General features: G+C 41.7%; 1 protein-coding gene across 4 annotated transcripts in view; it reads right to left on the bottom strand.

Annotated features, from left to right (window-relative positions):
- The window catches only part of KCNIP4 (potassium voltage-gated channel interacting protein 4), a 413387-nt gene that overhangs the window by 10834 nt on the left and 377612 nt on the right, over nucleotides 1-24941 (bottom strand). For all 4 annotated transcript variants that reach the window (XM_053923250.2, XM_024573680.4, XM_024573679.4 and 1 more), the window contains exons 3-4: nucleotides 13178-13247; nucleotides 5664-5734 (exon numbers count right to left, since the gene is read on the bottom strand). In XM_053923250.2, the coding sequence (XP_053779225.1) occupies nucleotides 5664-5734; nucleotides 13178-13247 (141 nt within the window). The remainder of the gene's footprint in view (nucleotides 1-5663; nucleotides 5735-13177; nucleotides 13248-24941) is intronic.

Genomic DNA, 24941 nt, shown 5'->3' with positions numbered 1-24941 from the left:
TGCTGGTGGAAATTAGGCTCTTCCAGGGGACCGCAGGGAAAGCAATCCAAGGACCCATGCACGGGAGATTACAGGGAGGCGAGATGGTTTATTCCTGTGGCAGGCGGCCCCTGGGCTCCCTCTGTCTGTCCCACCATGGAAAATCAGGGCCAGAAATGGACTCCATGTCCAGAGATCCTGTGCCATATTAAAGTCCAGTCCAGTCCAGCGTCCGGCCAGTGTGGCTTGCGTTTCCAACTGCAGTCCGTGGCTGTGCTTGGTGTTCAGGCTCCCTCCCAGACGCCATGGGCCCTGTGGGTGGTAGGGCCACATGGCTGTGGGAAGAAAACGTGTGACTCTGCTGAGCAAGTGCAGGTCACAAGCGAGAGCAAGCAAGCGAGCTAGAGACCTTCTCTGCTCCCCTCAGACTCTATCAGCTTGGGGTGGACCAGGTGCTTCTTGAAAATGATCAATTCATTTCCAGGCTTTCATGAGCTTTAGATGAGTTTACACCTCTTGGTTACAGTGACCGGCCTCTATGGTCCATCACCACCCCTGTGCCTCCCACCAGTTCAGTACTGGTGGCGGGAAAGGGAAGAGTGTTAATCCCCTGGTCAGAACAGTGCTGTGGCCCCTGGAGTGTGAAAAGCTGTAGCTTCCTGGTGAAGCAGGCAGGCTCATGCTCCCCAGTTTATTAAGCTCAGTGTCTAATTCCCTTTTGCTCCCCTTCTTAATACCTAGCTAAATACAGACAATAACTTAACCTCCCTAAGTTTGGGGTCCGTTATCAATAACATGTGGCTAGTAATACATATCTTCCACTTTTTATCTGCAATTCACCACCTTCCTCCCAAACTGTTTTTTTTGTAAACTAAGAAAACCATGAAAAGCCGCTCATTGCGAAGACAGAGGGAGGTAGCAAATTTTGCTGCCAAAACTTATTTGGTGTCAAAATATGAGGTGAACTAACATTAAACTATTTCTAATTCTTTTCTCTCTCTCTCTCTCTCCCTCCTCTCTCCTCTTCATCATCTATTTCTATTGCATTAATCAGAGGGCATTAACCGCTATATCGATACTTGCAGATCTTATTGGCTTAGCACAATATAAGCCTATTTGTCACCCACAAACAGTGAAATATGAGTGAGGAGGGGCTCTCTTCCACACAGTTGTTCAGAGATCCAGGCTCCTTCCACGCTGGTGTGAGACCAACTAAAATATGTGACCTCACAGGCTCCACAGGTGGAAAGGCAGAGGGAGGGGATGTGGTCACTCCCACCCACAGCAGCTGGGTAAAAACTCAGTCATGGCCCCGCCTGACTGCAGGACGGATTATGGCCTCGTCATGTGACCATGGAGTGGAGCACCTGGACATTGGTCATCAGTAGCAGTCTCTGCCACCGTTATCATTTGTCATATTTGTGCTGCACAGATATGACACGTTAGATTGTAGCATGCTGCAGACCCTGATGGAGACATTTAAAATTGAGAGTACCTGCACAGCATTAACTTTGTGACACTGCAAGACTCTGAATGACAAACCCCACTGGCTCTGTGGACTTCAGACTTGGCTGGAGATCTGTATACACTGCGCAGGCAAGATAGCACAGGTGCTGAGAGCTACATTCTGGGGCCAGACTGCCTGAGTTTGAATCTTGTTTCCCTTGCTTTCTGTGTGGCCTTGGGCAGGTTACTTAAATCCTCTGTGATTCATTTGCTAAATAGGAGATACTAGTACTTAGGAAGATTAAATTAGCATATGTAATTCCCTCAGCAAAAGGCCTGCCTCAATACCGAGTGCAAAAGAAGGGTCAGTTAGTGTTACTGTGTGTACCTATTGTTATTGTTAATGCTCATTTTAAACACGTAGTGCAGTGACTGATACACACTAAGTACTTATTATGTAATCAGAGCAGAACTGGCTTTCAGCGTATCGCAGACAGAGCAATCCCTCAGCATTCTCTTGAATATGCCCGATGATATGAGATTGCTGTTTAATCAGATGACCAATGTCATTATTCACTGGCTTTGATAGAATAATCTCCAATGTAGGAACTGCTGTGGTTAATGTCTAATAAATATTGAACACGCATTTCCTGCCAGGTGCTGAGCCAAGCCTTTGCCTGACATTATTACTTGCTCATTCTTATATTATCCTGTGAAGTAGCTTTGCTTGCTGGAGGGTTACGGACCTGAATGCTGAGGCCCAGACAGTTTACGCTCTCAGCCCAGGGTCTCACGGCCACTTGGGAGCAAAGAGAGGTTCAGATTCAGTCATGTCTGGATCCAGGCCCCTCTTGTTTCATTCACTCTGCCCTTCAGACTTTCAGCAAGTTAAGCAGAAAAGTCCATTTTCTGTTATTGCGAGGCAGGCAGAACGATCTTGGCTGCACCTCTCGGGATGCAGCTGCTACTTGAATTATGTTCATTGCTAATCACTTTGTTTTCCAGAGACCTTCCAGGTAGCACATCAATGTAGAAAAACAACTACAATAGCATAGTGTTAAATTTGATTTTAATATAACATTTATTAATTTTGTCATTAGTTTGCCTTTAAAAGACAGACATTTACCAGCATGCTTATAGTATATAGCCATTACAACTAATTTCCCAAATTACAAGCAACATTCATCATAATTACCAGCATTTTACATAAATATGATAATAACAATGTTATGCAGACCTCATGTCATTAACACTAGACTAAATTTACACGTGAAATTAAATGCAATGTGCTGTAGGTAATTGACGGTACGTTTCTGTCACATAAGTAATATCAGGTAATGAAATCCATAGTAGTTTTCCCCTTACTCATTCTCTGCAAATTAGCTACAGAAGACTTCATGAGGTGAACTGGGAACTTTGATTTCTATAGTGTAGCTACACTAAGGCTGCACTGGAATTAATCTTGTAGGTAAAATGCAGCAAACACTAATACGACATTATCACGGGGTGATGGTCAGCTGCCACCAGTGGAGACCTGGTACCTGTGACCCCCACTAACTGCCACTGTCACATGCGAGATAAAGCCCACTGCCCTGGCCTTGACCTCTGCAGTCTTCTCAGTCCATAGTTCCTGCTCAGCCACCGCCAGCTTCTACTCTTCTCTTCTTGTTGATATTTCTTGGTTAACTTGTGTGAGAGCTCACATTGAAGTTCCTGGCCCCGATTCTTCATTTCAGTAGCATGCAGTCTGCGGGAGCACCTCACATGCGAGAGGAGGCACTTTGCTGCCCTGGTGACTCTGCCCTTGTGGCCGCTGATGGACATCTCAGAGGGCTGCACCTTTCTTTTCTCATCCTGACATCACAAAGCTCTTCTTCTAGGCAGCTGGCCATGACTACATGAACTTTACCCCCTCAACATGACAGGTTGTATTGGAGTAGAATTCCACCAATTTTAATATTTCTGGATCTGCCCCTCTTTTTCATCTCCAGTGGCCCTAATTGTAGCTCAGGCTTTCACCAGCTCCTGTCTGGACTCTTGGATTAAATAGCAGCTACAGTAACCACCCCCTTATCCATGGTTTTGCTTTCCTTGGTTTCAGTTACCCATGGTCAATCACAGCCTGGAAATATTAAATGAAAAGTTCAAGAATAAATAATTCATTTTTAAAACACTGCACATCATTCTGAGTAGGGTGATGAAATCTCGTGAGGTGCTCCTCCATCTGCCTGGGACATGAATCACCCTTTCATCCAGTGTCTGCACACTGTAGGCGCTCCCCACTCCTTGGTCACTTCGTCATAGTCTTCGTTATCAGATCGACTGTTGCAGTATTGCAGTGCTTGTGTTCAAATCACCTTTTTGATTATTTAGTAATGGCTCAAAGCCATTCCTATAACTCTTACTAAGGCATCATACCTCCTCATTTTAAGATATATTACAAAGTTATAGTGATCAAAACCATATGGTACTGGCATAAAGGTAAACATGTAAACCAATGGAACAGAATAGGGACCTCAGAAATATGTACAAGTCAACGGATCTTTGATACAGGTGCCAAGAATACACAATGGGAAAAGGGAAAGGATGGTTTGTTCAACAAATGGGGTTAGGAAAAATGGATATACACACCCAAAAGAATGACATTGGACCCTTACCTTACACTCTACACAATTATCACTTAAAACAGATTAAGACCTGAAATCATAAAACTCTTAAGAAGTAAACATGGGGGGAAACATCATGACATTGGAATTGGCAATGATTTCATGGATGTGACACCAAAAGCACAGGCAACAAAAAAAATAAATAAAAAACTTGAGCCCTGGCTGGTGTGGCTCAGTGGATTGAGTGCCAGCCTGTGAGCCAAAGGGTCACCTGTTCGATTCCCAGTCAGGGCACATGCCTGGGATGCAGGCCAGGTCCCCACTGGGGGGCTCACAAGAGACAACCACACCTTGATGTTTCTCTCCCTTTTTGTCTCCCTCTCTTTCCCCTCTGTCTAAAAATAAATAAATAAAATCTTTAAAAAAATAAAATAAAATAAAAAGTTGAATTACACCAAACGAAAAAGTGCCTGTTCAGCAAAGGAGACAGCAAAGTGAAAAGGCAACTTACAGAATGCGAGAAAAGATTTATAAACCTTTTATCTGATAAGGTGTTATCTCCAAAATATATAAGAAACTCCTACAACTCAATAGTAAGCAAAAAATCTAGTAACCCAATTTAAAAAATGGGCTGAGGACTTGAGCAGCTTTTACTTCTCTGAAGGAGATACGTAAGTGGCCAATAGGTATATTAAATAAGTGTTCAGTGTCACTAGTCATCAGTGAAATGCAAATCGAAACCACAACCATATGTCACCTGACACCTATCAGGGTGTCTGTTATGAAAACACTGAAAGATGGCAAGTGTTGGCGAAGACATGGAGGATTTGGAAAATTTGCACACAGTTGGGAGGAATGCAAAATGATATAGCCACTACGGAAAATAGTATGGGGGTTCTTCAAAAAATTAAAAACAGAACAGTCATATGATCCAGCAATCCCCCTTGTTAAATGTATCCAAAAGAATTGGAGTAGGAACCTCAAATTTCCCTCTCGTCTTCACTGCAGTTCTGTTCACATCAGCCAAGATGGAGAAACAATGAAATGCCCGTGGATAGATGAACACATAAAGAAGAGGTGGTATATACATACAATGAAACACCATTCATCCTTAAAAAGAAAAAGGACATTCCACAACATGCAACAGCATGGATGAACCTTGAGAACATCATGCTAAGTGAAATAAGGCATCATAGAAACACAAACACTGCATGATTCCACTTAAATGAGGCATCTAAAATAGTCAGGGATCATTTTCTATAGTTCATTACTAAAATAGTCGAGTTTATATAGTCAACGAGTGGAATGCTGATTGGCAGGGGCTGGGGGGCAGGGGAGAGTTACTAGTCAACGGGCATAAACAGTTTCAGTCAAGCAAGATCAGCAAGCTCTAGAGATCTGCTCTGTAACATTGTGCCCATAGTTAAAAACAATGTACTGTGCACCTAAAAGTTTGTTAAGAGGGTAGATCTCAAGTTGAGTGTTCTTACCATAAAAATAATGAAAAAGAATACAAATCTCAGAAGCAAAAAAAAAAGAAATTAAAAACCAAGCTCAAATTTTCCAACTAAAAAGACTAAACCCCTTTTAGTGTCTAAAATCAAATCCCATTAAAGAAAAACTCAGACTTACCTCAAAACTCACTGCTCCATTGTGGTCTGTGTCAAATGCATTGAATAGAAAATGTGCGTATGTTGTAGAGTCTGAAATGTTGAAAAGGGAACAATTTAGTCAGCATTTCAATATCCGACATAAGAATTCTATAGCATGTCCAAGTGCAAGTCCAAGTCAGGAGAATTTCCTCTATCTCCTCTAACTGTGCTTTTCCCCCACCACTGCCCACCTCCTTTCTGTAAAGGGCTGGAATTTGAAAGTCACAGCAGTGAGCTACCCACACAGAAGCCACTGATGGCAGATATCTCCGTAACTCTCTGGCTGGAAATGCTGTGGACACGCGGGAGTCTTGGGTGATGTTGCTGACTCTCCTCCAGGACGGGTAATAGGAGCGTTGATGAGTGGGGGGATTAAGTGAGACCCATCTGGGAACTGCTTAGTGTTTAGCAGGATCTATCTCTACAAGTAAAATAATAAAAATACTACTAACAAGGCACAAATTGCTATTATTAGTATCATTTATCAATTTTACAATTTATCTAAGCTACCAAGAGTCAGTGAGTTTGAGAAACTTGCCCCAAGTCACACAGTCAATAAGGAGTAGAGTGGGACAGAAGTTGGGGTTTTTCTGTCCCCAAACCCAGGCTTGCCCATAGCCAGTAAAGTGGGGCCAGCAGCGACTTGGAAAGTGTCCATCCCTTGTTGGAAGGGGATTGTGTGGTCTTAAAGTTTCCCGGTTGCCCTGCCTGGGTCCTGGGTAGGATTCAAGGCTTTGAAATATTGGTACACAGTTTTGGAAGGCTCTCTGTCCCAGTGTCTTAGGATGCTGCCTGGTGACGCTAATGTTCTCTGACACCCAACACTTCCTCTGAGTAGGTTTTTTTCCCCTTTAATTCTTCCTTCCATCCTCTTCTCCTGTTTCTCCTGTGTCTCTCTAATCTCCGAGCTCTCTGCTGTCTCGTTTCAGAGGTATACCTGTTTCCTTATTGTTTTCTTTTCTTAGTGCAGTTTTCATTTTTCAGTGCTTCTATGCTTGACCCTCTATCAAATCTACTTTGTTATTTTAAATGTTTCATCTCATGGGTTCCAGCCTTTTACCTTAACCTTTTTTTTTTATATTAAAAAGTGTAACCTTTTAGCTCATTGGCTGTAGCCTTTTATCTTCTGTTGAAAATCCATTTCTACTTTACAACTTTTAACCTTTATTTTTATTGGGATTTTTAACAAAACTTCTATTCACCTTTAACTTTATGAATTGCTTTTTAAAGTTTGTCAAAAAATCTTCTATTCACCTTTTACTTTATGAATTGCTTTTCTAAAGGTGGTCAAAAAACAAAGTCACAGTAGCAATAGAGAACTGTCCTCCCCAAACAAGGGAGGTCAGAGGTCATACCAACGTCTTCCCCAGCTCTCAAGTGCCAATGCCTCCTTAGGGATTATTTTTCTTGAATGCTTTACCCCAGTGTTTAGTGATATTGAAGGCCATAGATTTTATGAGGTAGATCATACACTCAGTTTCTCAAAATAATGGGGGCATTTCTTTCACTTCTTACCTTTAAATATAATACAAAGGATTGCTTAAACATATGCATTAGTAACAGTGTTTTCAGTGAACTAAACAGGTATACAGTTGGGTCTAAATAACACGTAAAACCATTATATCCAGAGTGGATGTCCCTTGAGCACTGCTGGGCTGCCAGAAGAAACCCTTGACTATGCAAACAACTTAGTGTAATGGCGGGAAGCTGCATTGCAGAGTTACGAAGAATTGGCAGCCTATTTTTATTTGCAAAGTTGTTTGCTTTTGACAGTGCCCTTACACAGAGTTCTGGAAATATTTAGTGCCCTATGGAGAGATGAGCTGACAAGGGGTATGTCTAACTTATTTCAGGGAAGAGAAGACGATTTTGCATAGTTTATAATGAGCTTCATTAAGCAGGTCTCTTGTTACTCTATTTATATAATCAGGGTGAACGCCTTTTTCTTAGCAAGCAGAATTCAGCATGAGTGATGCCTCAGAACAAACAATGTTGAGAATTTTTTAAAATGTGCACACGTGAGCAGATGTAATTACCACTCTTCTTAAATGTATCTGCTCTCGCGTTACAGACTGACGTGGGGGCACACGCCCTCAAGGTTCTCTCTGTCATGGTTTGGAGGACTTCTTGTTCTCCGTGCACCTTGGCCGTTCTCCTGGTAGATAAGCCGGTTTTCCAGCCTAGTACCCTGTGCAGAGAGCAGTTGTTAATAACGTAGTGAAGTCAGACTGCCTGAACTTGAATCTCAGCTCTACCAAATGTTACCTGCGTAACCTTGCACAAGTTGTTTCCCTCCCTGTGACTCAGTTTCCTGTAAAATGATAGCAATATGTACTTGTTAGAGTCATCTCGAGAAGATTAAATGAGATACCATATGCAAAGGGCTAGGGCAGTCCCGGGCACATATTAAATGTTCAGTAAATATTAAGTATTCTTCTTGGTTTTCATAGACAAGGCACTTTTCTTTCAACTACCTTAAAGACATGTGATCAAGTTTCTTTTTATGGATATCCTATATTTTCACCTGAAAAGGTTCCCATTCTTGGTAAACTCTATTGTATGTTTAAGTGACGGGTGTTCTAATTTGATACAACTTCGAGCTCAATAGACTGTGCCATTCAAAGCACTGAGGTTTCCGGTGGCATTTGGACTTCTCCTGGCAGGCATTTGGAGACGCTGAAAGCTTTTTGAAAAGGGGGTGCTGCTGGTTGTGACTGGGCGAGAGGAAGGAGCCGAGGCACTGGGAGCGTCTGGCTTGGGCTCAAAGGCGGACTTGTGAAGAAAAGGAAAACTGTCCACAGAAATGTCTGTGGTGTGGTTCCATCTGACCGTGCTTTCTTACTCAGTGAGTATTTGCTAAAAGGATGAATTGAATAACTGGTATCCTGGAGTCTAGATTTTAGCACTGTTCAGGGCTCAAGAAAGAAAACAGTACTCTTTCTTCTCCCCACGTGACCTTATTTTTCACATTTCCTTATACATAACAAAAATAGTTACTGAGTTCGATATGCCGAGATTGCCTCTATTTCTTATCATTTTACTTGTGAAGTTGAAATTTTACAGTTAGGGCTCAGAATTGACGGGTTCTTGGGCTTGGGAGGGATGTTGTTTAACAAAGGTAAAAAAGAAGTGCAGGTTCTTCTAGTGGCTTAGCTCTGGTGACCTCGTTAGTTAACAGCAGAGTCAGCAGTAAAATCAAGATGTCTCAGAACCAACTCCTAAAATAAAGATTATTAGAGTAGAAAGAAAACCAAGGATACTTTGTTCCACACTTTATAGATGCTGTAAAAATGTTGTTCCACATTTCAAAGAGAAACAATCTGAGCCCCAGAGAAATAAACCACTTGGATAACATGCCTGGGTGGCAGCATGGTCTAGCCACAAACTTGGGACTCTTGACTTAGTCCAGTGTCCTTAACTCAATTATTTCCAGCCCCCAGTGATGATATTAATCAACCCCTTCATTGAAAAACTGTCAACGCACATCCAGCTCAGAGTATTAGATGACCATGTGTCAGATCCCAGGATTGAAGTCAGTCTGGTTGACTTCTTTCTTCCCACCAAAAATCCCCATTTGCCACCTGAATTGAAGCACGGTGCATGGAGTTAGCCTAGTGCATTTGCATAGTACATTTGCACACACAGCTCAGGGTGCATGGCCCTGTTGCTATGGTAAGGCAGGTTCAGGTTCATTCACACACATAGCTGTTTCTGTTCGATAAAAGCCCTTTGTAAATCACCCTGAAAATTCTTACGAATATTGTCCTAGATATTCAGTGATGGAGTTGTTTTAAAAATAAAAAAAATATTTCTGTCCATTGAACCCATCTAAGTGCCTCAAACAGCTTGCACACAATGGCTGCTCAATGCATGTTTATTGACTTGAATCCTTTGACGGGGGCTCATTCCTTCCTTCAATAGCTGTTTATCGGATGTTTTGTATAGTCAAAGTAAGTGCAAAATTCTTAGGACAAAAGCAGGAGAGGACCAGGAAACTGCATTTTTTATGAGCTTTAAAAATGCTTAGTGAGCTAAGCGCACCCTGCTCAAGCTTCTACTGTGCGTGAGGTTGAAAAAGCACAGCTGTAATGACCCAGGTAAGGGCATCAATAAGCCACGTGCTCCTAGCTTGTGCTACAGCAGGCAGACTTAATCCCTGGCAGACCAGAAGCTTCTGTTGTACCCAGCTGTGCTGACGTCCGGAACACCTAACGAGCTGTGCTTGGTAAGCCATCCCTCGGAGCAAGAGAGAAAACTAAGAGCCTGACACAACGTAAATGGCAGGAGGTGCTGCAGATGAGACAAGGCACCTTCCTGGAGGAAATGGGGAGACATGGTGATTTATGGAGCCATCACTGTTACTGCCCATAAGGAGATAAACGTGTTGCTTTCAGATCAGCAACTTAAACCAATGGATTCACAAAAATGTGAGGGTGGCCATAACGTGAATTTGCCTGCCATTGAGATAACATTCTTCCTTAGGTCGTTTTCTCTTTTCTAGGAGTGCTGCAAGGTACAATTTGCATGCATGATATCAATTTTTTTAATGGCAAGACATTGTTATTTAAGATATTTCATTTCTTTTATTTATTATGCCTGGTACTTTTTGATTTATGCATTCAATTAGCATGAATAATCAAAGAATTTTGAACAGTGCAAAAGTAATTTTTCTTCAAGTCCCTTTGGATTTTGTAACAAAAATCCTTTGCAAAGGAGTATAGATATTCTTTAATGCCAAAATGTTATTTCTCAATAAAGATAAATTTTTAATTTGGAACTATATCTAATTTGTAGCATGTAATAACTTTCATTTGAAATGATCAAAAAACAAAGATTTCCTTTTGTGCTAGGTGCTTTGCTATTACTGCTTATCAATACATCGACAGACACTTAAATATATAATAAACATGATTTTTCTTAAAAAATTCCATTGTTTTTAATAATTTAGAAATACATGAGTCAGTCAAATGATATCCCAGGTTCTTTAGTGATGCCAACACTGGACCCAAGGGGATCTGGCTTTGTGTGAGGTACCTGTCCGTGGGCCTTTAGCAATGAGATGGGGCAGGGGAGGGGTCAGCCACGATGTGTCTAAATTCATATCATAATCGGTCACGCAGAGCTGAATTCTAATTAACTTCTTGTAAAAGGCCATCTTAACTGAAAATTTCTATTTTGACAATCCATGTCAAAATGAAATCCAGTATCATTTCAATCCACCGAAATATCTAGTACCAGCTGTGCTGAAAACCAGAAGAGTCTAATTTTTGTATGAAACAACGAATATTTAGGTGTTGTAAACTGTCAAAATGCCTGTTACATATAGTACTGTATTGTTACAGCCACCACGGGGAGGTGGACGTCATTCAGTCATTTACACAGTGAGGGTGTGTCCAGTGCTGTTTCTGGTCGGCCACCGGGCCACAGCCTGTGGAAACAGCGTGAAGAAACCGACAGGAAACCTCTACTCCCTGGGAGATGGCATTCTAGTGGGGGAAAGAACAATAAGCGATAACAAAAAGTAGGTTACATAGTATACAGTAGGAGCGGCTCTTGAGAGCTAAAGCAAAGCATCAAGCAGGGAAGGGGCACAGGAAACATTTAACAGGTTACAGTTGAAGACAGGGAGGCACTGGGATAAAATCAAAGGTGGCGAGGCACTGAGATGCGTATTGGAGAAAGAGGCTTCCAGGCGGAAGGAACAGTAAGTTCAAAGGCCAGAAGCAGCAGCAGGACGGCTATGTTGGAGGAACGGTAGGGAGGCTGTTGTGGCTGGAAGTTGGGTAGTGGACAGGAGGGCAGGGAAGGAGGAGGCAGGGAGGGAACAGGGGACCCGTGCCCACAAGGTGTAGGTCCCTACATGGGTTGTGACTACTGTTCTCACGGGAGGGAAAGGTGGAGCAGAGCCGTGACACCATCTGGCAGCCTCGCTTGGCTTGTGTTGAGAACACATCACGGTAGGTAAGCGGGAGGAGAGTCCCAATCAGAGGGATGAGTTGGAGACTACTGAGTTGCTTTGACACGGCATGATGGTGGGTTTTTTTCAAGTGGACAGCGGTGAAAAAGATATCGGAAAGGAAATGGATGAAGTCGTCTGTATCTTAGTTTCCACGTTTGTTAAAAAGGGAGAATCACTTCTAGGGTTGTTGGAAGGTGAGGAGTGATGCATGTCACAGTCCCACACGTGGGAGCCGCGTCCTCAGGGGGGCTCCATCAGCTCAGGTTCCGTTTGTCTGCATGGCCTCCTTTTCATTGCCCCCCTTCCATTCAGCTGCTCTACTCATCCTACCTTGTGCTCCCAAAATAGTACTTTTTAAACCTCTATCCCCACACTTACGTTCTGTTTAGATGATGTCCATCTGCTACACTAGACTGGGGCAGGTGGGGCACATGCTTTGGGGGCAGGTAACACATCTTATTCCTCTTATGTTACCAGCACCTAACACATGGCTGGGCACATAGTAGGCTGTGTGACAAACTTGAGCTGGACGTCTTGATGGGTGGTTGAAGGAGAAACAAAAAGTTTCAGTGGTCAGCATATCTCTTTACTCATCTCTAACACGTATGCGTTATTGTTTTGCAATCCTGTTTTCTTTCCAAATAAAATAATATCTAGAGCGGTATTCATTTTTCTCAGATGGGGGTTGTCACAGGAAAGAGTCACCGAAAAGTAGAGAAACAGCAGAGAGAATACTCTGCGACACTCCAAAGAAATCTAGGTTCTAACCCAGATTTGCCACTTAATGGATGTGTGGCCCTGAGGCAGCCGTTTAATTTCTCTAAGCCCCAGATTTCCCATCTGTAAATTGAGGATAATTACATTTGTCCTAATTTTGAGAGCCAGGAGAATCAGAATCAGGCGAAACCTATAAAGCATGTGAAAGCGCCGAAGCCGAGAACCAGGCCGTCACAGTCAGAAATGGTTGTGCCTTTGAGATCCACCATACTAGACACACGGTAATACTGCCTGTTGTGTTAAACTGAAGGGCAAACTCGTGCAGAGGCGATGCTTTGTAAGTAGTTTCCTCTCATGATAGATTGAAAATTACATGCCCTTGCATGCTGTATGTGAATTCTCTTACATAATGATTAAGGATGCAAAGTCATGCCGTGAAAGATGAAAGCAAAGTCAAGATTGTGAGCATAAGGAGTTCAGTGAGGTACTAGTACACGAGACCAACCCACAAAGAGAGAGACCTCACCAAATGGCCACATCAGGCAATGCCAACATCGCCCCCCCTCACAGAAAGAACGATGAACAATTCCTCACGAGCCAAAACCACTGAGAAAATCTTACAGCGTGGGGATGAGGCTGAAGCTCCCGCTGCCCCAGAGAGACCGAGAAAGAGGGTGTGTGAAGGGTGAGAAAAGGGGCTGTATGCTTGCTGCATTCCACTCCCCCAGGCCAGCGCAGCGCCAAGTGGGAGGAAAAAAAAAAGATTGCAAGCATAATTCTAACTGAGAGTACTTTAACAAGTCCACATTTGTACTTACCTCCCTGTGGAAAGAATTGTGAGTAAATCTCTTTGAAGGTTTCTTCGTTAACAACACCGCTGGGGCATTCCTGGAGAAAGTGGTAAAGAAGCAATATGAACAGAGTGTTCATAAAACTAATGTTTTGCACATTTTTAAACTGAACTGACTACTGTGTAAAGCTGCACCAAGTAAGTTACCATGGAGCCATTATTACAAAGAGAATAAAGGCACAACTGTAAAGTTTGTCTTTGTCTCAGTTCTCATGGAACGAAAAAAAATTGCAGATGTAAAAACCGTTGCATATAAATGTCAGAGCTGGTCTGACACACTCAGAAACACATTGCTGCTTGTAAGGGCACATATGTTTATTATCAAAGAGGTAAGAAGAAGTTACATTGTTTTTCATATTGCAAGACGCTTGACATAGTCTTTCTTTGCTTGGTGCTGTGTCCTCTGGAGATTTGCTGACCTACAGAGTCTTTAGCTCAGTGAGAAAATGGGTGTTCTGTTTGGGTCAAAGGTGGCCTGGCCTAAGAAGATTCCACCGGGAGCAGTTACTAATTTGTGTTAACATTTTGTGCAGATGTGTACAATAACTGGGTTTGAAATGAGTGAGCTTGAATGAGACAGGACCCACGATTTTCTTAATTTCTTGAGAGGAAGGTCTGAAAAGAAATGGGCCTAAAGGTAATGAATTCCCACCTTTGTTCCATGGATGAAGTTATTTAAGACTGATGGATATTGATCTTGGAAACTCCACTAATGTTGGACTATTGACCTGGTAGTAGCATGGGGCAAGGCTACCCCTCTCTGAGTGCATTGGACATTTTTCTGCAAAAGGAACCAAAATCTTAAATATTAGAAGGGATTTATTCTTGGTGAGGAAAATGAGAACCAAACAAGCAGACCTTAGATGGAGGTGAGGGCCAACCTTCCTCTAGTCTTTGTAGTTATGTGAACAGTCTGGCCAGGAACCTGAGGGGTGGAGTCTCCTGGGGAAGTGGAGACTGACAATCACATGATAGCCCAACTTTAAATCACATGTGGGATGTTACTTATGCACTGAGGTGAGAAAGTGATGCTCTTTGTCTAGTCCTTTGTATTAGCTTCTCATGGACAGTCCCATCTTACCTGAGCTCCCTTGGGTCAGCTCCAAACTACCTGGTATTCTCCCAGGATTCACTGGAGAAGAATTGGGAGTGTGTTAACATCCTTAACTTTAGGGATGAATACTTTGTGAGCTTTAAAATTGTCTCTGTTCCTGGGATCTTTAATAATCATCTGGCATGGTCCTTAAATCTTCTCTTAATGCTTACAACCACTGGCTACTTACAAATAAAGTTGATTTATTAGTTTGATCTTTCTTTATTCCAGTAAGCCAGTTACAATAGTACTGTGCTTCACATGAGAAATTTTCTATTTTCTCATTCATTCGTTTGAAAGGTAAGACCTCTGATTCATAAACACAATTTTGAATAATAATTTCAATATAAACTTGCGTCTAGAGAGCTTGTCTGTGTATGTATCTTCCACTTAATTGTTATAGTAAGCCTATGCCTTGGGTATCTCCATTCACAGAGGCAGAACCAACTGGAAGCTCTGTGGGTAAAGCACTGTTAACTCAGCTATACACTGGGAGAGTTGGAAGGTGTGTTTGGGACTGTCTGGGTCACCACAAGTTTTGGATTAGATGAACCCTGTAGAAAAAATGACCCCAAGGACCCCAGCCCCCCAAAAAGAAAAGTAAAGACAAGAAAAGAAAAGTAAAAACAAATGAGCGAAACAGCTAGCAAGTAAACTGGGAAGGTTAACTTCATGTCAACTGTCTGGGCCATGATGCCCAAGGTTTTGATCAAGCATTATACTGGGTGTTTCTATGAGGTTGTTTTGGGATTACATTTAAATAGGTAAACTTTGACTAAAGCAGATTGCCCTCCATAGTGTGGGTGGGCCTAATCTAATCAGCTGAAGACTTGAATAGAACAAAAGCCCTCTATGAGCAAGAGGGAATTCTCTAGCAGCAGTCTCTGCATGTGGTGTGCAACATCAGCTCTTCCTTGTTGTACAGTAGATTGCCTTTGAACTTGAACTGCAACTCTTTCTCGAGCCTCCAGCCTGTCTGTCTCCCCCGTCAGATTTTGGACTGGCTAAACCTGCACAACTATGTAAGCCAATTACTTAAAATAAATTTCTCTCTGTACATATACACTCCTGTTGGTTCTGATTTTCTGGGGAATCCTGACTAATACATAAAGGAATGAACAATCGACAGATAACTCAAGAAGATGGCATGTATGTAGCTAATCACTCCAAAATTTTGACTAAATGACTCTATCTAGTTGGCAGCAACAGAACCAATTTTAAAAGCAAATAAGCACTTCATATTTAGATCCTCTCACACATGGAAATGATGATTTATGAGCCATTTAACTCGCACCACCTGCTTGGGATAGTAAGAAGAGAGCAAACGGATGGCTCTCTGCCACCAGGTGATGAATTTGCGCAAGGTCAGAGCTGGAAACCTGCCGCAGATATAAGTGATGCTAGCAAGAGGGGAAGCTGGGAAGTGACGAGACATCTGCTCTCAGCTAATTTGTCAGCTGCCTTTGGTCTCTAGAAGCATTTGATGAATATATCTTATAATGTAAAATAAAATTAAGAAATTGGCTGTCTTATATGTATTTGTTTTATGTTTTATCACATGTCTGTATTGGACAAAATCCTTTCCATGCCAATTGAAAGCTCATGGTCAATTTTCAAGGGCGGTAAGTCTCACCAGGTAAACTTGTCTTTATCCATCTCACATTCATTACATTAATTTACATCCTCAACCAATATGGCCTATGCACTTATTATTCTAGATATGTTTGTAGAAACTGGGTCTTCAGCAATAAACAAGTCAAAGGTCTTTCCCTCATGGGACCTGTATCCAAATCGAAGAAGAAAGACTAAAAAAAGACAAAAGATGATAAAAATAACAATCCAGAAAGTGTGATCTGAGTTCTTATAGGAAACCTATGCATTTTACTACCCTCATATGAGAACAATTAACCAAATTCTATAGGACTCCGGTGATTTTAAAAATGGTACAGATGGAGTATCCTCTAACTTTTTCCTCATCCCCTTCATGGAGTGGTTTATCCACAATAGTGGTATCTCCATCTCTTCACCAAGAATGAACTTGGCCAGGCCATGAGCACAGCTAAGTGTACATAATAGACAACGTGACTGCATTTGGCAGGTTATCTCTTGCTGCTGTAACAAAGAGGCCCCTCATTATGTAACAAATGAAAAAGAATGTAGTCTATTTCTTGCTCATCTAAAAGACGTGGGTGGGTAAACAGATTAGCTGACGGTTCTCCTCTCAGAGTCATTAAGGGAGAGAGGTTAATGAAAGCTTGACTACCTTCAACATGTGTCTTCTAAAATCTCTGATTGTCTCATACAGAAGGAGGAAAAGGGCATTGGGAAGTGGGAATGGGGGTTGTTTAGGGGCCAGGTTTTGAGGTAGCACACATCATTTCCACTCTCACTTTGTTAGTTAGAAATCACTTAATATGTCCACCCCAAATGACAAAAGAAGTCTCTTCATGTGCCCAAGAAAGAAGATAAGAACACAGATTTATTCAGTGAACTGTTCCCAATGTCTGTCTTGGAGGCTTATTTGAAATATACTCCAAATATCCATGTTCTGAAATAGTTCTCCCACAGATGCTTTAGTATCACCATCATCAAATCATTTAGCAGCTAAAAGTCCTTTCCCCTGGTGTCATTTTAACATTATGATGTTTTCAAGCCAACACATCAAATAAGGCTTAAACCTCTCAGGATGCATTTTTCATTAGGCCTTCTTCTGTCGAAGAGCTCCCAAGTTTAGGGAAAGTGAGGAGACCCTCACTCATCTATGCTTTAAGATGATACTATAACCTTCTATAAGCCCTTATAATTTCTATAATATATGTTCTAAAGACATTTTGTCTGACTATTAACAAATGATTGTTCTGTGAAAATATGCTGGCTACAGAAAAAGTGAAGTAAATAAAAATCACCCTTAATTGTACTACTGTATGACCATTTTTGTCATTTGTCTGAGCACATATTAATATGCTCTGCAAATAAAACAGGGATAACGTAAGAATATGATATTGTATCTAACTTTTTTAACTTTATAAAATATCCCGAGCGTTTTCCTTGTCACGATTTTTAATGGCCGTATAATGAAGTATCCAGTGAATTTACCATATTGTTGGATGTTACAGGATTTCAGTAGTTTTGACTGCATAGGAACGATGATGTAATTAGTATTCCAGTGCATACATCCGTGACTGCACCTGCAGTTCATCCTTCATGACTAACCCCAGCAGGAGAATCACAGGATCGAAGAGTTTAAGCTCTTCCTATGCACAGTCACGTTGCTCGCCAGAAAGGCTCTACCACTATGTGCTATCTCCACAGGCTTATGGGAAAGTTTTACATCAAGAGGGGCCACTGACCACAATCACGTGGGGATTTGACATGCACCAAATCCCACAAATAAAGAGCATCAATTTGCTTTCCTCATGAATCTAATTGTCATTCTGAAAACTGTCAGAGGACATGGAGGCATTTGTACGGGTGTCTCCAAGGGACAGAGTGATGTGCCTGTTTCCAGCAATGTGTAGGGCCACGTGATCACAATGACGACTGTTTAGGAGCCCAAATTCTGTGCTTTCTTACAGATGTCACTTCTCTGATCGTTTTTTACTATCCCTGAAAGGCAGGAATCATTTAGAGCTGAAGAAATGAAGTTCAGAGATTAAAATTAAGCGAAGTGTTGGGTGATGGCTTTTCACACAGCCATCCACTTATGTATTCTTTCAACAAATAGTTATTCAGTGACTTCTCTGCATCAAGCACTGTTCTGCTCTTTGAGGAGAGAGGAATGAGTTAAACAATTTCAGCTTTTGCTCCCGTGGAATAAAAGTTCAGTGAAATAAAACTCATATACACCTGCCTCCACTAATTGCGATGTTATCCCGTGTTTGGATTTTCATCTGGTTTTCCACTAAAACTGGAAAGGAGGTCTCCTGGTGAGCCACCTGTGGAAATGCTTCCTTTGGGAAGACATACCATGTTTGTTCGCTCCCAGAGCCAAAAGAAGTCATTTCAGTTAAAACTGAGGACATTGGTTAAAAATGTATATATTTTGAATTATAGTTTGAGAATTTGTGGAAAATGTTTTTAATTTATTTTTGAGAAATTATTGTTGTTAGCCCAATAAGGAGCATTCCATCTTCATCCTCACCACACACACTCGACTGTTTTATGAATGGCCAGACACCGAAGTGCTTTGGGAAAAGTTCCAGTTCTTAGGTCAGGTTAAAATGAAGTGCTCCATCAAATGTCAAGGAACTACAGTGGCTTGATATTTTGCTTGCTGATACATTCTTCTGTTGTGACCAGAGAGCTTTTTGTTTAATTGCTTCTTCAACCCTTCACTGTGATAGGATCAGGGTGCAATAAATGTGAAATGAGATTTGCTTAGCACACAACTGCCATTCATTTGTCAGTTGGTGAAGAGACATTTGCCTTTTGGGGCCTTTCAGGGTCTTCCCTGATGGCGCTTTCTGGTCCCTTCAGGTAGTGTCGCAATAACATGCGAAGGTCCAGATCACTTGTGAATGTGCAGTGAACACCTTGCTATTTGTTACTAATGTCAGTGCTAATAAAGTCGTGATTTTTATAGTAACACTGTGATGATGATGGTGTTGATGATGATGGGGATGATGACAAGCTGACACATATGAGCACTTTGTATGTTGCACGCATTGTGTTAAATGTTTTACATGGATTATCTCATGTGAATAAATAGATGCCAGCTTTACCTCCATTTTACTGATGAACACGCTGCCTTGGAGAGAAACCTCCCACAATCTCACAATTCAAAAATGGCAGACCATTTTCTAGTCTACTGTGGGTGGTCTATTGATCCAGGATCCAAGAACAGGCAGCGTTACAGACAATCCCATGCAATGGCTTCATTGTAGGGGTGAAGAGATTGAGGTTGAGGTTAGAGCAATTGCCCATAAGCCACACAGGGGGTTGCTGAGCTTTATATCTTGTACCTGGGTTTCCTGGGGTTAGGCTGACAGGTGCATCCCACAAACACATCCATGTCCATACAACAGCTGGTCTGTTCTACCAGGTAGCATTTAGGATACTGTAGTGAAATGCTTATGCTCCTGGGCTCTGGAGTTAAGTAGAACTGGCTTGAACCTCAGATCTACCACTTAAAAGCCATGTAGTTTCACACAAATTGCTTAATATAAGAATCTAAGTCTTATTGTTCTCCCCTGTAACATCCAGATAACTATTCATATCACAGGGCTATTATAAAAATGGACAAGATAATACATGTTATGTTAGCTCTCTTCTTTGCACATCACCCTGCTCGTTACATAGTAGTCACTAGTGAAATAGCGATAATCAAGAAGTTGGCAATTAGGATTCCATTATATGAAGACTCACTGTAACATCAATGAGGATATGCCAGGGTTAAATGGTATTCAGCCAGGCAGTGGAACCCAGTAGAGAGCAGGTCTAATATAATGCAACGAGCCCATACAGGAGATATGAGTTATGCCTTCTACTCTAGCATTATAAATTGAATTCACTCTATCTAATATCGTCAGAGTTTACCCTCGAAGGCACGGGAATATGGCAATTGTAAATGACAGCTAAGAAAAATAAAGGCCACCATGCTGGAAATAAATGTCAGTAGAAACCCAGGAGCCTTTTATTCGTTAATTTAGAGGAAAGTTTTTCTTAGTAATGCTTAGATGAGTACATTCAAAATAGAATAGTCCATGTTATGTGCTTTAAAGAGGGATCTGTGTACGCATTGGAAATTGCTAAAGGGATTATTTTTTGAGGTACATTTAGAATCCATCCTTGCAAGGGATATAAAGGAAAGAATAAACAAATGGGAATATATCAAATTAAAAAGCTTCTGCAAGGCTAAAGGAAACATCAGCAAAATGAAAAGGGAACCAACTATATGGGAAAATATATTTGCCAGTGATACCTCAGACAAGAGTTTGATCTCCAAAATATACATGACTCCACACCAGGAGGATGAACAATCCAATTGAAAAATGGGCAAAGGATCTGAACAGACACTTCTCCAAGGACACACAGAGGGCCTAGAGACATATGAAAGGATGCTCAGCATCATTAGCCATCAGAGAGATGCAAATTAAAACCACCATGAGATACCACTTCACACCAGTCAGAATGGCCATCATAACCAAATCAACAAACAACAAATGCTGGCGAGGTTGTGAATAAAAGGGAACCCTAGTGCACTGTTGGTGGGAATGCAGACTGGTGCAGCTTCTGTGGAAAACAGTATGGAATTTCCTAAAAAAACTAAAAATAGAACTGCCTTTTGACCCAGCAATTCCACTGCTGGGATTATACTTTAAGAATCCTGAAATACCAATTCGAAAGAATTTATACACCCCAATGTTCATAGGAGAGTTATTTACAGTAGTCAAGTGCTGGAAACAGCCTCAGTGCTCGTCAGTAAACGAGTGGATCAAAAAACTCTGGTACATTTACATGATGGAATACTATGCAGCAGGAAGAAAGAAGGAGCTCCTACCCTTCGTGATAGCATGTATAGAACTGGAGAGCATTATGCTAAGTGAAATAAGCCAGGAGGTGAAAGACAAATACCATATGATCTCACCTATAAGTGGAACCTAATCAACAAAACAAACAAGTGAGGAAAATAGAGCCAGAGACATAGAAATAAAGAACAAACTGACAGTGACCAGAGGGGAGGGGTGAGAGGGATAACAGGGAAATGAAGAGAAAGGGTTGTCAAGGAACACATATAAAGGACCCATGGGCAAAGCCAAGTGGGAGAGAGGATTGAATGTATAATGTGGGGGGTAGGTAGGGCAAGGGAGAGTAATGGGGGGAAATGGGGACATCTGTAATTCAACAATTAAAAAAATAGAAAAAAAAGAAAGCCTTTCATCTTTCCTTGAAAGTTTTCAGAACTCTGGTGGAATGCTCTAAAAGTGATTGCAGTGGTATGCAAATCAGGTGTCTTTTCTCAATAATACACTTAGTTGTCCACTCCACCGGCTGAAATCTTCTCTTCCCATAAATCAGCCCGTTCCAGTGTATGTCATCTCTTTAAGTTCAGACTATCCTTAAACGTTTAGAGATACCTCTTCAGGGACACAGAAAGAATTCTGGTACAAAAAAATCATGGGGAAAAAACTAAAAGTCCTTGTGAAACAAATAGTTCCTTAGAGACCCTTTTTATGATATCAACGATGTCACGTCTTTTAAGCATCTCAGCGTTTCATCATCTCTGGCACCTACCCCCTTTGCTAAGGAGGGCATGCCTGGCAGTGGGGGTGAGGTGCTTCACCTGAAAACTTTGGGTTTCTACCAGCAGAAATGTCATGGTACCTGGGTTCTGCCCAGTGGCTTCTCTGTCTGTTATTCTTCTTCACAAGGGAAGTAGGTTCGTACCCCACTGAGGTGTCTGCACAGCAGGTTGTGGGCAGAACTACACAGAGAGAACACACAGGCTAGGTACTCAGATCAGAGAAAGGAAAGAAGGAGACACACCTAACTACCCAATAAGGTGAGCATCCATTCCTCTTGCAAGAACAGGCGGCAGGTAAGTTGCCTTCTTAAACAGTACAATTGCTAGAGACCACCATACTTAAAGGGAGCTGCGTGCAAGTTCACAAGCAGAGACCCACAAGCGTCCTCGACATTTACAAGAACAAGCAGCAATAACCTGTGAGATATGTCAACGGGGAGCAGCTGCACTGGACTAGGAAAGGGAAACAAATACTACATGTGGTAGTATTTACTGCTATTTACCAACAAATTCTCCCTGCTTCTGAACATACAGGAACATTGCATTTCATGGGTCCCTAATGGTTGGCTATGACCACATGATAAACTCTGTCCAATGAATGGAAAGCACAAGTGACCCTGTGACATTGAGGTTTATGATAAGAAGTATATATGCACATTTTGGTTTTTATCCCCATTTCTCGCACAGAGGTCCGAAAACCTTTGGAATTTTAGGAATGATGAGAGAAAAGTTTCTCTTATTATCTGGATAAGGTGACTTTTGGACTCCCTCTACGCATACTTTACTGGTTGTCAGAGAGCCATCAGGTGATCAGAGGGTTGGAATTTTCAGTCCCACTCCCCTGACCTCTGAGAAGGGATAAGGGTAGAGGTTGAGTTCCAACACCAATAATCTATAACTTAATCAACTGTGCTTATGATGAAGCCCCCATAAAAACCAAAAAGGATGGCACTCAGAGAGCTTCCAAGTTCATGAACACATGGAGATTTGGTGAGAGCAGCATGCTCGAAGAGGGCATGAAGCTCAGTACCCTTTTCCCAACCCTTGTCCTATGCACCTCTTCCACCTGCATATTCCTGAGTTACAACCTTTTCATAATAAGCTGGGAATCCAGTGAGTAAATGGGTTTCCTGTGCCCTGTGGTCGACTCTAGGAAGTTCATAAAGCCCAAGGAGGAACTCGTAGGACCCTGTGATTTATAGCTTTCAGTTAAAACTGCAGGTAGCAACCTGGACTTGCAATTGGCATCTGACGTGGACGACAGTGTTGTGGGAAGTGAGCCCTTAACCTGTGGAATCGGGTGCTCATCTGGTTAAACAGTGTCAACACTGAGTTGAACTTTAGGACACCCAGCTGGTGTCCCAAAACTGCTTGCTGGTGTGAGAACGTCCTGGCCCCCCAGCCCCCTCCCTCATCGGATGTGATCAGAAGATCAGAACCCTTCTAGACACACATCGCTCTTGGGCCGCAGTGGTTTCTTGCTGAAGCCAAACACACCGGAGCTGTCTCTTCTCCCTGGCAGGAAAATCCTGTGCGGGATGGGCCTGCTCCACCAGCAGGACCCCTTGAGCTGAATCAATAAGCGCAGCAGCCCTGCTGCCCTGAGATGAACATGGATTAGATGAGAAATGTATCTTTTAACATTTGCAGCTGCTGGGATTCTATTATTAAACAGCATTCTGACTGACAAACCAGGACAGGACAAAAAGCGTGATTCCCTTGTCCATAATAGCTAAGTAGTTTTGCTGGTTCCATGGCAAGGGGATATTTTTAATTCATCTGAGAACTTACTGCATATATAATAGTGCATATACTTATGTATATCTAAGTGAATTTAATCATCAAAGTATAACACTCCGATGCTGAGTATGAATCTGACTCTTTATCAATTATTTGTTATTTTATAGAGTCCTCATTTAAAACTACTTTCAAGTTATCATTACTTATACCACATAGACTCTACTCAGTTATTACAGTCAAGGTTCTCACGTCTGCAGGGCCTACAAATCAGATAAGAAGTCCCCTTACAGAAGGGTGTTCTGACAAGTTGTGTGATATATTAGAGATACATCATAACTGTTTGCATATATTTAATATTTGGGGAAGGATCTTTTTATTTTCTAAATTTTAAAGATGGGAACATATCAAGCTGAGTAATAGTATAATTATTTCATAGCCAAGATTATTTTTTTATCTTTTGAGATTTCCTTTTATAGTTCCCATTAATTAGCTGATGAAAATGTGAAAACCGAACTCTCCACCACCTCCAGCAAGGGTGACTTTCGTAAGCAGGCGAAGAGAACTCACCGAGGCAAGAAAGGGGATGGATGGCGTGTCTCATTCTCAGAGACCTGCGGTTGGAAAGCCTGGCTGTCTTTACACATTATTCCACCCTGCTGCTTAATACCTAACCCAACTGTGAGAGCACAGGTTTTTGTAAATGAAATCTCCAATCCCCACGGCCTTCCCTTGAAACTGGAATTACTCTGAAAGGCCACTCTCTTAGTAATGTCGCCATCTGAAGAGGCCCTGGCATTCTACAGTTGTAGGGGATTTTCAACATTCACATGGCACGAGGCCGCTTCTAGATCTCACTTGATTGTGTTTGTGGACTTCTCTCCTCCCTTTAGACTTGGTAAATTGCTTGAAGGCAGGGACCAATCTGTGCAGAGCCCGGCGGTGTTCAGAACAGAGAGTACTAAACATGTTTATCCTGGATGGATAAGTATTTGACTGGTTCTTAGCTTTTGAGACATTAGGAAATAAACTTGCTCTGGAAAGTGTGCTTAAAAAGATTGTGTAAGTTTTTAGAACTCTGTGCACTTCAAAACAATTTTCATTTTTCTGTGATTTCCCTATTTTTCTCTATCCAATGGTGCTGAGGAACGTTTTTGATGCCTTGTGTGAGGCTGTGCAAAGTCCCCACTTCCTGGACATACCAGGCACTGTGGAATGGTTTTAAAGAACTTCTGAGCTCAAACTCTTGGTTCCACCCCCAACCTTTGTGATTGCTTATCATAAATATGATCACAGGAATTAAGGGAGACCACCAGGGTCAAGAGAAAACATGTCTTATCTCGATACATATTAAAAAAAAAAACACCTTACTGTATTCAACAACTGGGCTGTAAAAAGATCATTAAAAAACAATAGAACTAGCTCTCCAGTTGCCAGAGCATAAATGATGATCACTAGGAGCTACAATTATTAAATTTAAATGTCTGTTCTAATGTTCCCAGGGGTTTGAACCCTTAACAAGTCATCTATACTCTCTTAGTCTAAGTTTTCTTATCTGTACAATGACCTCTAGCAAATATGGACACCACAAGCCATAAAACAAATGAAAATTAAGATAGACAATATATGGAAAAAATAACAAACTGGATACAACTAACA

The sequence above is a fragment of the Desmodus rotundus genome, chromosome 4, assembly GCF_022682495.2.
Source record: "Desmodus rotundus isolate HL8 chromosome 4, HLdesRot8A.1, whole genome shotgun sequence".
NCBI lineage: Eukaryota > Metazoa > Chordata > Mammalia > Chiroptera > Phyllostomidae > Desmodus > Desmodus rotundus.
Note: the sequence above shows the minus strand (reverse complement) of the source record. Positions and strands in the feature narration are given on the sequence as shown.